At 48.3% G+C, this 13,343-nt stretch overlaps 1 protein-coding gene across 1 annotated transcript; it reads right to left on the bottom strand.

The window, feature by feature from the left end:
* Positions 1 to 957: 957 nt before the first annotated feature.
* LOC137328741 (uncharacterized) lies at positions 958 to 12,954 on the bottom strand. Its single transcript, XM_067994364.1, has 2 exons — positions 12,718 to 12,954; positions 958 to 3,099 (listed from the first exon to the last, which is right to left on the bottom strand). The coding sequence occupies exon 2, from the start codon at positions 3,038 to 3,040 to the stop codon at positions 2,096 to 2,098; it is 945 nt and encodes a 314-aa protein (XP_067850465.1). The 5' UTR covers positions 3,041 to 3,099; positions 12,718 to 12,954; the 3' UTR covers positions 958 to 2,095.
* Positions 12,955 to 13,343: the final 389 nt, after the last annotated feature.

The raw sequence follows: 13,343 nt of genomic DNA, 5'->3' as shown, positions 1-13,343 counted from the left end.
ATCTGCGATTAACCCGCACCCGGTGATTCCTGTGCAGGCAGCATGTGAACTTCGTGCTGCCTGCTAATTAGAATGATACCTCCATGCAGCCGAATCAGGAAGGCCGAAATGGGGTGTGGCCAGCGCACGTCATAGGCAGCTTGCACCTCTTAAAGGTGCACGTGCACATTTTAAATGGAAGATGCGCAGCCCACTGGGAGGAGGGAAAGATAGCAGGATGGATGGCGGGACCGGTGCGAGAGCGGGCTCCATGCTTCTCCGACGATGCACCAGAGGGCCAGGTGGAGGGGGTGGACGAAAGGGTGGCAGGAGATCCTCCAGACTCCAGCTCCGCAGGCATTGGGAGGCTGTGGCCCAGGAAGTGAACGCCAGGAGCATGGCACCACGCACAGGGGTGCAGTGCCGAAAGAAGTTCAACGATTTGACATGAGTGGTCAAGGTGTATGAATACAAGTGTCAAGTGGTTCATCCTACCAACCACACCACTGCTCCACGCATGGCACCCCTCGTCACCCACCCACCAACAAACACTATCCATCCATACGCAATGTTGCACTCGACATGCTGCATCTCACCCTCATATAGTACCACACTTGCAGGCCACACAGATGCTGTCAGCACACACGTCTTACCTGCTCCTCTCCCCGCTCCACAACTCAACCTGTTTCCCTTTGTCATTGCAGATACCCAAGAACACTTGATGGCACCCGAGGAGGAGGAGGAGGAAGATCACTGAAGCCACACCATCACTCGATCTGACACTTGCTTCCGCCAGCTCAGAGACTGACACTGCACATCCATTAGAGGTTAGGTTAGAGGAGGGATCTGCACGTGGTGAGACATCGAGCACAAGTGCACAGGAGCCAGGGCGGGGGGAACGGATACCACAGGTGCCGGAGGGCGAGGTCGCACACTAGTTCTGCTGCAGAGAATTGTAAACAATTTTACAACACCAAGTTATAGTCCAACAATTTTATTTGAAATTCACAAGCTTTCGGAGGCTTCCTCCTTCCTCAGGTGAATGTTGTGGAAATGAAATCCTCAAATCTTTCGCATTTATAAATCACAGAACAATGCCTGGTGATTACAGATAGTCTTTCCAACTGCCCGTTGCCACGGCAATCACAGTGTGCAGACAGAGAGGTGTTACCTAAAAGGCCACCGAATATACAAACCACCAAAAAAAAACAGAGAGAGAGGCAGAAACAAACATAGAAAAGACAACAAATGACCCATTATATTAAAAACAGATAACATTTGTTCGCTGGTGGGGTTACGTGTAGCGTGACATGAACCCAAGATCCCGGTTGAGGCCGTCCTCATGGGTGCGGAACTTGGCTATCAATTTCTGCTCGACGATTTTGCGTTGTCGTGTGTCTCGAAGGCCGCCTTGGAGTATGCTTACCCGAAGGTCGGTGGCTGAATGTCCTTGACTGCTGAAGTGTTCCCCGACTGGGAGGGAACCCTCCTGTCTGGCGATTGTTGCGCGGTGTCCGTTCATCCGTTATCGCAGCGTCTGCATGGTCTCACCAATGTACCATGCTCCGGGGCATCCTTTCCTGCAACATATGAGGTAGACAACGTTGGCCGAGTTACAGGAGTATGAACCATGTACCTGGTGGGTGGTGTCCTCTCGTGTGATGGTGGTATCTGTGTCGATGATCTGGCATGTCTTGCAGAGGTTACCGTGGCAGGGTTGTGTGGTGTTGTGGACGCTGTTCTCCTGAAAGCTGGGTAATTTGCTATGAACGATGGTCTGTTTGAGGTTGGGTGGCTGTTTAAAGGCGAGTAGTGGAGGTGTGGGGATGGCCATAGCGAGGTGTTCGTCGTCATTGATGACATGTTGAAGGCTGCGGAGAACATGGCGTAGTTTCTCCGCTCCGGGGAAGTACTGGACGACAAAGGGTACTCTGTTGGTTGCGTCCCGTGTTAGTCTTCTGAGGAGGTCTACGCGATTTTTCGCTGTGGCCCGTCGAAACTGTCGATCGATGAGTCGAGCGTCATATCCCGTTCTTACTAGGGCGTCTTTCAGCGTCTGTAGGTGTCCATCGCGTTCCTCCTCGTCTGAGCAGACCCTGTGCATTCGCTGGGCCTGTCAATAGGGGATGGCCTCTTTGACGTGGTTAGGGTGGAAGCTGGAAAAGTGGAGCATCGTGAGGTTGTCCGTGGGCTTGCGGTAGAGTGAGGTGCTGAGGTGCCCGTCTTTGATGGAGATTCGTGTGTCCAAGAAAGAAACTGATTCTGAGGAGTAGTCCATGGTGAGCTTGATGGTGGGATGGAACTTGTTGATGTTATCGTGTAGTCTCTTTAGTGATTCTTCGCCGTGGGTCCATAGAAAGAAAATGTCATCGATGTATCTGGTGTATAGCGTTGGTTGGAAGTCCTGTGCAGTGAAGAAGTCCTGCTCGAACTTGTGCATGAAAATGTTGGCGTATTGGGGTGCAAATTTGGTCCCCATGGCTGTTCCGTGTATTTGGGTAAAGAACTGGTTATCGAAGGTGAAGACATTGTGATCCAGGATGAAGCGGATGAGTTGTAGGATGGCGTCTGGAGATTGGCTGTTGTTGGTGTTGAGTATTGATGCTGTTGCAGCGATGCCGTCATCGTGGGGGATACTGGTGTAGAGTGCTGAGACGTCCATCGTGGTGAGAAGTGTTCCTGGTTCAACTGGTCCGTGGGTACTGAGTTTTTGTAGGAAGTCTGTCGTGTCGCGACAGAAGCTGGGGGTTCCCTGTACGATGGGTTTCAGGATGCCCTCGATGTATCCAGAGAGGTTCTCACACAGGGTTCCATTGCCTGATACGATAGGACGTCCGGGTGTGTTGGCTTTGTGTATCTTTGGGAGGCAGTAGAAGTCTCCCACGCGGGGAGTACGTGGGATGAGAGTGCGTAGGATGCTTTGAAGGTCTGGATCAAAGGTCTTGATCAGTTTGTTGAGCTGGTGGGTGTGTTCTTTGGTCGGATCTGCGGGTAACCGTCTGTAGTGTTCCTGGTTGTCCAGTTGTCGGTATGCTTCTTTGCAATAGTCCGTTCTGCCCATTAAATGCTCCTTAAACTCGCCACAGGATGTTAAGCCTTGTCATTACAAGTGTAAGTGCCCTTTTAATGACATGATAAGTGTTAGTTACTGCCAATCAATCTCTCTGGCACTGAAAATTAACCATTACATGTGTGGTGTCACATTCCTTCAGGTTTTGAATTTTTCAGGGAGACTTTAAGAACGTCAAATTTTAATATTTTTTTCTTACTTTTCCTTTCTGTCTCTTTCTTCTCTCTTAATCCAATCTTTCTTTCCCTCTCTCTATTTCTCCTTCTGAAACTGATGTGACCTTGAATTCACCCCTCTAATTCACCCTCCTTCTCAGTCCTTGCTGTGTTTATTTCCCAATCCTTAAATCTCACTGGTTAAAGAGATACCCCGTTGGTTGCCCTGTTGACTCAAGTCCCAGATGCCCTGTTACCCCCTGCACCGTTATTAAATTGCACATTCAACAACTTTGTGGGCAAAAATGTTTTGTGCTGTATGGAGCAGGGGCAGGTCTGACTAACATCAGACGCCGCTAGATGCCATGCCACAGCAAATTCTGGCCCAGTAATCTGTATTTAGGAGAAACTCGCATAAAACTGCAGAACCTAGAGGATTTATATTTTTGTTTTTAGTAAATTAATGAAATTGAATGGCAATATTACTTGCATCCAACTTTGGAATTTGCCAAATACATTATATGAATTAGAGGTAAATACACTGAACTTTAGTGCCACTTCAGGATCCCATAGATCAAACCTTCTTTGATGTGATATACTGCCCATATTTTTATTTTGTATTTTTTGGGAATAAACTCAATTTTGACATGTTGGTTTGTATTCCTGCATATACAGTATTTATTGGCCATCTAAATCTATTTTATTTATTTTGCAATTTGTTTATGGCTTCAAATTGCTGAAATGGTTTGTTCTGGTTATATTTCTCACTTTGTTCAAAATAGTGCGGTAGGAATTCATCAGCACTCAGATTCTCTTGCGCTCCATTTTAATTTCATAAATTTTGGCCTGCTTGCCTCGCCAGTAGTGGCCCAAAGATAAGTCCTGAGGGAGGGTGTGGAGCAGCAAAGGGGGGGGGGTGATCGCGAGTACTGTGGAGTTGGGAGAGCACAGCCGCTCCTCCTGGCTCCACAGGAACAAATTTATACAAAAGCTTCTCTTTAAGTGGCAGCCGCTGCTTAGGCCGCAGTAACCACTGAAGAATCCTGAGCAGAGCAGGCCTGGAATCCAATTTCACAGAGGGGGGCCTGAAACAGGTGTTAGACCCCTCATTTACATATGCAAGGACCTAACGCCTATTTTAGGTGGCCACCAGGCAGCCTGAAAAATAACCCGACCCAATATCTGGTCAAATATCTTTCAGGCACCTTTGAGACGCAGGATATTGGTCCCTGAAATTGGACCTTGTTGCGCCTGTTTTATGGGCACAACTTGGTCCAATTTCTATTGCATTGTGTTCTGGCTTTTTGGTGAATAGTTTAACTTTGCACATAATAAATTTTATAATTGAAATTTCAGTAAAATCAGAATATCTCTGTTAATTGCAGAAGGTCCAGTATGATCGATGTTTGTTAATTTCACATATTTAGGTTCCATTGACAATTGATATTTGTTCACTCAGGGTGAGGTACAAACTGGACCATCAGAAAAGAGATCATAAACAAACTTAACAAATAAATGAGCCATGTGGTGTGGTACTGGGCCATGCAGACCCAGACGGTCCCAACTTGTGCTGAGTTAACTGATCTTAGCCAAGACAGCAGTTGAGGGATTTCAATTGGTCTTGGTGCGCCTGGACTAAGAGAAGAAAAATTGGCCAGATTTCATGGGTTGTGGGCAATCTCAGGATCAGCTGTGACACCCCTATGGTCAAATAGTCTGTTAACTATCTAGGCACATAAGCGAAGAAGGGACACTTGTATGAGATAATGAACGGCCTATTGAAACTGTACCCCAACAAGAGTCAGTGCCTGCAGGAGAGGAGAAAAGGGGAAAAATTGGAAAAAAGTTACAAAAACTGCAGAATTTACACAAAAATATAACATTGTTGCAGAGATTAGTTATGCTCTCCGAAAAGGTACAAAAACAATAGATGTCACAATACTAGCATTTCTCTATGCAATAACATTAAATTGCATTCCCTTCAGTCCGACACCATTGGGGTTAAAAGCATGTTGTGATATTGGTATTAATGTGTTAATCCATTCATAATAAATTCTTCTGTCTACTATTTTAAAGCAGCTGCTAAGCCATATTTTAAAGAGGTCAATGCTTTTGTTAAAATAATATTTGTTACCAATATGTAACAGCACAACTTCAAACAATGAGAGTAAAATTAAACTTCAGCGGGTGCGCAAAACAGGCGGTAGCGGATTGGCCACCCGTTAAACTCCCACCTGATTTTTTTTTCCATTGGGAAGGAAAACCGGGCAGAATGTATAACAGGCGGCATATCCACCACCATCATTTTGCGTCCCACCGCCAAAGCTGAATTTTACTCCCATATATCTGAAAGTGCATGTGCTATAAATACACACCTCTGGAGATTGTAGTGGTTATTACAGAAGGCCTTTTTTCTAAAAATACATTTTTAATAGTGTAACGTAATCAGGTGGGTAATTGGCTTTGACAGCACTTACTGAAGATTTACTCTGTTGTCAAATAAGATCAGTCTCAGCAAGGCAAGTGTTCCGTACAGGATTGTTTTAATTGAAACTCATCCATCACATCCTTGCAGGGACTACAAGTGAAAACTGTGCCTACTGCAAAATAAAATGACTCCAGAGTAATTTACAATAGGTCAATAAATGAAGTGCAATGAGAAATGGGAAAATGTGCTAACATGAGTGTTGGCTGTGAAAGGCAGTTACAGGTAGTTAAAATTTAAATTTATTTTCTGCTTTCTCGCCACATAGTGACATAACACCATGGAACACTGGAACTCATTCCCCTGTCTCAGCTAAGCTAGTTTGGAATGAATCCAAGCAATGGAGAGAAAGGAAATTGGGAGATATTTCACAGAGCTGCTTCAGTGCACCACCCCAGCAGTCTGTTTCAGATCCAAACTGTTAGAGGGTTGGGAGTAGGTTGCCTGCCCTTTTTGGCAAGTTAAAATATGTAGTGTCAGGAGACCCAAGATGGGAAGGGATTGAAATATCTTCTAAAAAAAATTAACTGTCAAAAAAATTGATATATTAGATACTTTGCTCAGAAACCATAGTTGCTTATGTTGTGTTGTAGCATGCAGGAGTATTGAGCAAGATATGTGACAGTTTGCCTGAGCCATCTTCTATGAAGGTCAATTCATTCTCAGTTGTAAATTGTGGTTATTAAAATGCCACTCTGCCATCTCACATTGTTACTGTCTCAGGAGTAGCCCCTCTGTATGCTGCTCCCCAGCTGGTATTGGCCATGCTGGTTCTCACTGTGTAACACAGAGACCTGGGGGGGGGGGGGGGGGAGGATTTTTAACCCCCAACAATGAGCGGATTAGTGGCGGGTGGGTAGGTTAAAATTTCAAAAATGGGAAAATTGACCCCAACCCACCTCCAACACGCCCACTTCCGGTTTTAACGGAGTCAGGTTTGGGTGCGGCTGAGTAACCCACTCTCGAGAGGCGGGTCCATCATTATAAAATGTTAATGAGGGTACTTTCATGAGATTTTGGCAGCACGGGTTCCCCGGGACTCGGAAAACTCAGCAGTAAAACGGAGGTGAGGTTGAGCGACATTTCATGGGGATGGTTAAAGGTCAGGAGTCCCGATATGAATAAAGGTGCAGTGCTCACTGCTGCTATCTCAATTCCCTCTGGTAAATGTTTTATTTTGAGAGTTCTCGTGTTGACAGACGTATTGGTGAAGTTTGGAGGTGTTCACACAGAGAACATCAGGATGGTTGTGCATCGTGGCTGCTTTACATTGGACCTCGGATGAGGCAGACAATCACCATCCACAGCAACAAGGTTGTGCTGTAGTGGGAGCTGCAGGAGGACCAGCAGAGAGGAGGACCAGCAGAGAGAAGGACCAGTAGAGTGGAGGACCGGCAGAGAAGAGGACCAGCAGAGAATAGGACCAGCAGAGAGGAGGACCAGTAGAGTGGAGGACCAGCAGAGAGGAGGACCAGCAGAGAGGAGGACCAGTAGAGTGGAGGACCAGCAGAGAGGAGGACCAGCAGAGAGGAGGACCAGCAGAGAGGAGGACCAGTAGAGAGGAGGACCAGTAGAGTGGAGAACCAGCAGAGAGGAGGACCAGCAGAGAGGAGGACCAGCAGAGAGGAGGACCAGTAGAGTGGAGGACCAGTAGAGTGAAGGACCAGCAGAGAGGAGGACCAACCCACCTAACAGTGTATACAGCAGAGGCTCAACTTCCTTGACCTCTCTGAAGAACAGTGCTTCTGGAGGCTCAGACAGACACGGCAGTTGGCCGCATACATCTGCAGCCTCCTAGTAGAAGAGCTTCTACCTGATGGACCTGGTGGCCACATATTATCAGGTGCTGCGAAAGTCACCACTGCCCTCAATTTTTTTGCCTCTGGTTACTTCCAGGGCACCACCAGAGACATATCGAGAGTGGCCCAGTTGACTGCACATAAATGGATAAGACAGGTCACGGATGAGTTGTTTGCCATGGCTGCGACTTATGACAACTTCCCCTGCGACGACAATAGCCAGAATGTGCGGGCACTCGGATTCTCATCTCTGGCTGGCTTCCCACAGATACAGGGTGCAATCGATTGCACACACATGACAATCCAAGAACTACCAGAGCAACCAGGTGTACTCATCAACCGCAATGGATTTCACTCCATCAATGTGCAGCTGGTGTGCAATCACAAGAAGCGGTTCATGCAGGAGTGCACCAGATTCCTTGGAAGCAGCCACGTTGCTTTCATACTGTGGCAGTCTAACATCCCCGGCCTCTTCGTACTTAGAAGCAGACTTAAGGGGTGGCTGCTAGGAGACAAAGGATACCCCCTTCAAACCTGGCTGATGACACCTCTGAGGAACCCCACCAATGAAGCCCAAGAGCGGTAAAATGACAGCCATGTGACCACCAGATGTGTCATCGAGCAAACCATCGGCATGCTTAAGATGCGCCTCAGGTGCCTGGACAGTTCTGGAGTCGTCCTTCAGTACTCGCCAGCAATGGTCTCTAGAAGATCGCGGTGTGCTGCGTTCTGCACAATATTGCGCAGCAGTGAGGATTAGAGGTGGAGGAGAAACAAAGTACTCATCACTCATCATCTGATGATGATTCCGATGAAGTGGAGGAGAACGAGGACGAGGAGGAGGAAGATGAAGATGGGGCACCCAACACCAGACGAGCCGCTCACACTGCTGCTCGGGATGCCAGGGATGCCCTAATAGCTCGAAGGTTCAGTTAGTCATTCATACTGGACCAAAGTAACGATCACATCCCCCGGGCGGGCTTGTAACCCCGCCACCCCCATCCCCACGCGCAGTCCTGTAACCAACCAGCCACCCATTGCACATTCCCCAATTGGTCCTGTCAATTCACGTCTTCACATTCATCACTAAAAAAATGAAAAGGTGAGCTGACACCCGGCACGCAGGAATGGGCGACCCAGAGAAGTGGTGCAAATCAATAAATTTTATGTGAGATCATAACAAAAGGAAACTTAATAACGTAACATTTTCACAAACACCCATGTGCATACCCTTGGTGAATTACAATGTTTTTCTTTTCCTTTGCCCACCGCTCCTAGATAGTGCAATCCCTGTGGCTTCTGCAGAGGAAAAGGCAGGTTGCTCAGATCCCTGATCTGACTGCTGAGATGCTGTCAGCCTACGTCCCTCGAGGTGTTGGAGCCCGTGAGGGCCCCACCAAAGACTGCTCCACCTGCACCTGTGCAGGGACAGACTCGGCCATCGGGAGATGAGGCAGCATGTTGGGTACTGGTTGAGGGGGGGCAACGGGTGAGACGTGGAAGCACTTTGAGTGGAATTCCCACTTCCATGTCCCCTTTCACCATCATCCCTCTCCTGGGCCAGTGGCACATCACTCCCACCTCTCTGCTGGGGAGTAGCTTGGTGCAGATCAGTGACGCCTTGTAAGGCCACAGACTTGTAAGGTATCTGTCATCCTCTTTAAGGCGGCAGACATGCTCGCATCCAAAGTCTGCATAGCAGTGGTGATGGCTTGCATAGATTGATTTGATTGCCGCAATTGAAGTTCCACAGAGGTGGCCATTCTCTTCATGGCAGACAGGGAGTGGCCCTGGGAGTCCTCAACATTGACTCCAGACCCCATGAAATCTCATGGCATCAGGCCAAACACGGGCAAGGAAACCTCCTGCTGATTACCACCTACCGTCCTCCCTCCGCTGCTGAATCAGTCCTCCTCCATGTTGAGCACCACTTGGAGGAAGCACTGAGGGTAGCAAAGGCACAGAATGTACTCTGGGTGGGGGACTTCAATGTCCATCACCAAGAATGGCTCAGTAGCACCATTACTGACCGAGCTGCCCGAGTCCTGAAGGACATAGCCGCCAGACTGGGCCTGCGGCAGGTGGTGAGTGAACCAACACAAGGGAAAAACCTACTTAACCTCGTCCTCACCAATCTACCTGTCGCAGATGCATCTGTCCATGACAGTATTGGTAGGAGTGACCGCCGCACAGTCCTCGTGGAGACGAAGTTCCGTCTTCGCACTGAGGACACCATCCAACGTGTTGTGTGGCACTATCGCCATGCTAAATGGGATAGATTCAGAACAGATCTAGCAGCTCAAAACTGGGCATCCATGAGGCGCTGTGGGCCATCAGCAGCAGCAGAATTGTATTCCAGCACAATCTGTAACCTCATTGCCCGGCATATACCTCATTCTACCATTACCAACAAGCCAGGGGATCAACCCTGGTTCAATGAGGAGTGTAGAAGAGCATGCCAGGAGCAGCACCAGGCGTACCTAAAAATGAGGTGCCAACCTGGTAAAGCTACAACTCAAGACGACCATGCATGCTAAACAGCAGAAGCAACATGCTATAGACAGAGCTAAGCGATTCCACAACCAATGGATCAGATCAAAGCTCTGCAGTCCTGCCACATCCAGTCATGAATGGTGATGGACAATTAAACAACTAACGGGAGGAGGAGGCTCTGTAAACATTCCCATCCTCAATGATGGCGGAGTCCAGCACGTAAGTGCAAAAGACAAGGCTGAAGTGTTTGCAACCATCTTCAGCCAGAAGTGCCGAGTGGATGATCCATCTCGGCCTCCTCCCGATATCCCCACCATCACAGAAGCCAGTCTTCAGCCAATTCGATTCATTCCACGTGATATCAAGAAATGGCTGCGTGCACTGGATACAGCAAAGGCTATGGGCCCCGACAACATCCAAGCTGTAGTGCTGAAGACTTGTGCTGCAGAACTAGCCGCGCCTCTAGCCAAACTGTTCCAATACAGCTACAACACTGGCATCTACCCGACAATGTGGAAAATTGCCCAGGTATGTCCTGTCCACAAAAAGCAGGACAAATCCAATCCGGCCAATTACTGCCCCATCAACCTACTCTCAATCATCAGCAAAGTGATGGAAGGTGTCGTTGACAGTGCTATCAAGCGGCACTTACTCACCAATAACCTGCTCACCGACGCTCAGTTTGGGTTCCGCCAGGATCACTCAGCTCCTGACCTCATTGTCCATATTTGGACCTTGGTCCAAATATGGACAAAAGAGCTGAATTCCAGAGATGAGGTGAGAGTGACTGCACTTCACATCAAGGCAGCATTTGACCGAGTGTGGCACCAAGGAGCCCTCGTAAAATTGAAGTCAATGGGAATCAGAGGAAAAACTCTCCAGTGGCTGGAGTCATACCTAGCACAAAGGAAGATGGTAGTGGTTGTCGGAGGCCAATCATCTCAGCCCCAGGACATTGCTGCAGGAGTTCCTCAGCGCAGTGTCCAAGGCCCAACCATCTTCAGCTGCTTCATCAATGACCTTCCCTCCATCATAAGGTCAGAAATGGGGATGTTCGCTGATGATTGCACAGTGTTCAGTTCCATTTGCAACCCCTCAGATAATGAAGCAGTCCAAGCCCGCATGCAGCAAGACCTGGACAACATCCAGGCTTGGGCTGATAAGTGGCAAGTAACATTTGTGCCAGACAAGTGCCAGGCAATGACCATCTCCAACGAGAGAGCGTCTAACCACCTCCCCTTGACATTCAACGGCATTATCCTCGCCAAATCCCCCACCATCAACATCCTGGGGGTCACCATTGACCAGAAACTTAACTGGACCAGCCACATAAATACTGTGGCTACAAGAGCAGGTCAGAGGCTGGGTATTCTACGGTGAGTAACTCACTTCCTGACTCCCCAAAGCCTTTCCACCATCTACAAGGCACAAGTCAGGAGTGTGATGGAATACTCTCCACTTGCCTAGATGAGTGCAGCTCCAACAACACTCAAGAAGCTTGACACATCCAGGGCAAAGCAGCCCGCTTGATTGGCCATCCACCACCCTGAACATTCACTCCCTTCACCACCGGCGCACTGTGGCTGCAGTGTGCACCATCCACAGGATGCACTGCTGCAACTCGCCAAGGCTTACATAAGAAATAGGAGCAGGAGTAGGCCAATCGGCCCCTCGAGCCTGCTCCGCCATTCAATAAGATCATGGCTGATCTGATCCTAACCTCAAATCTAAATTCATGTCCAATTTCCTGCCCGCTCCCCGTAACCCCTAATTCCCTTTACTTCTAGGAAACTGTCGATTTCTGTTTTAAATTTATTTAATGATGTAGCTTCCACAGCTTCCTGGGGCAGCAAATTCCACAGACCTACTACCCTCTAGTGAAGAAGTTTCTCCTCATCTCAGTTTTGAAAGAGCAGCCCCTTATTCTAAGATTATGCCCCCTAGTTCTAGTTTCACCCATCCTTGGGAACATCCTTACCGCATCCACCCGATCAAGCCCCTTCACAATCTTATATGTTTCAATAAGATCGCCTCTCATTCTTCTGAACTCCAATGAGTAGAGTCCCAATCTACTCAACCTCTCCTCATATGTCTGCCCCCTCATCCCCGGATGTCTGTTCTTCAACAGCACCTCCCAAACCTGCGACCTCTACCACCTAGAAGGACAAGGACAGCAGGCACATGGGAACAAAACCACCTGCGCGTTCCCCTCCAAGTCACACACCACCCCGACTTGGAAATATATCGCCGTTCCTTCATCGTCGCTGGGTCAAAATCCTGGAACTCCCTTCCTAACAGTACTGTGGGAGAACCTTCACCACACGGACTGCAGCGGTTCAAGAAGGTGGCTCACTACCACCTTCTCAAGGGCAATTAGGGATGGGCAATAAATGCTGGCCTCGCCATCGACGCCCACATCCCATGAAAGAATAAAAAAAATTCTCGCAATGGCCTGCGACATCAATTGACAAATGTTTGAGCTGGACTCTGCTATTGTTGGCAGTGTGCTTGGCACATCTGCCAGTACTTTGAAAATTTGCTGCTGTCCCTCTATGATTCTCCTTTTTATCGACAGCCCCCGGGGTTCAGCAACTGCATTTAGCTGAACAGAGCTTGGAGAGGAGTGCGTCCCCCGATGTGGACTCTCCACAGCTGTCCCTGCCATCATTCTCTGCTCGTGCTCACCTGTGAACTGTGACTCACCCGGTGAAAACCCAACTGTCTAAATAGACCCACCGAAGTGCGAGTATCTGCACTGGTGCCCGGTAATACGTCCCGTGACAGTGCATCCTCAGAAGGAATCAGGTTCTCTAAGTATCGTCATCAGGAAAGTCCACCAACTGCTGCAACTGCTGTTCTGCATGAGAAGGCTCTGGAGGAAAGAAGAAACGGATATGAATTAGTACTGGCAATGTAAAAATGTTGCACTCAGCATAATTACACTTATCATTTTTCACTCATTCCTGAAATCAAGTCAACATAACTGAGTCTTGTATAAGATGTGGCTCGGGGATATTTAATTCTGCCACCAGGCATCTGCAAAGTCCCAGTCACTCCATCTCCAATGATCAGGGACGCTGAAATGCCACTGATCTCCATGGCCTCATCCTCAGATAATGTCAGCTGCACTGTCTGTGGCAGGCCGCCTCCAGTCCTCTCCCTCGCCCTTGTATTTTGTGCTCACTTCTCCTGCAACTGGGGAATAACAGACCTATGAGTGACTGTAAGGCATGTGTTCACCTGATGGATGCAGTGCATTTGATGAGGGTGACTATCAGGCAGATGCATCACATTGTGTAAGGATTGGCGCAGTGGCAGTGGTGGATGGATAAATAGGGAGGTGAGGAAGTGCATAGAAAGGG

The sequence above is a fragment of the Heptranchias perlo genome, chromosome 1 (genome assembly GCF_035084215.1).
Source record: "Heptranchias perlo isolate sHepPer1 chromosome 1, sHepPer1.hap1, whole genome shotgun sequence".
Taxonomy (NCBI): domain Eukaryota; kingdom Metazoa; phylum Chordata; class Chondrichthyes; order Hexanchiformes; family Hexanchidae; genus Heptranchias; species Heptranchias perlo.
Note: the sequence above shows the minus strand (reverse complement) of the source record. Positions and strands in the feature narration are given on the sequence as shown.

Coding starts and splice junctions, on each gene's coding strand:
- LOC137328741 (XM_067994364.1), bottom strand. CDS start 3,040: ATGGGCAGAACGGACTATTGCAAAGAAGCATACCGACAACTGGACAAC.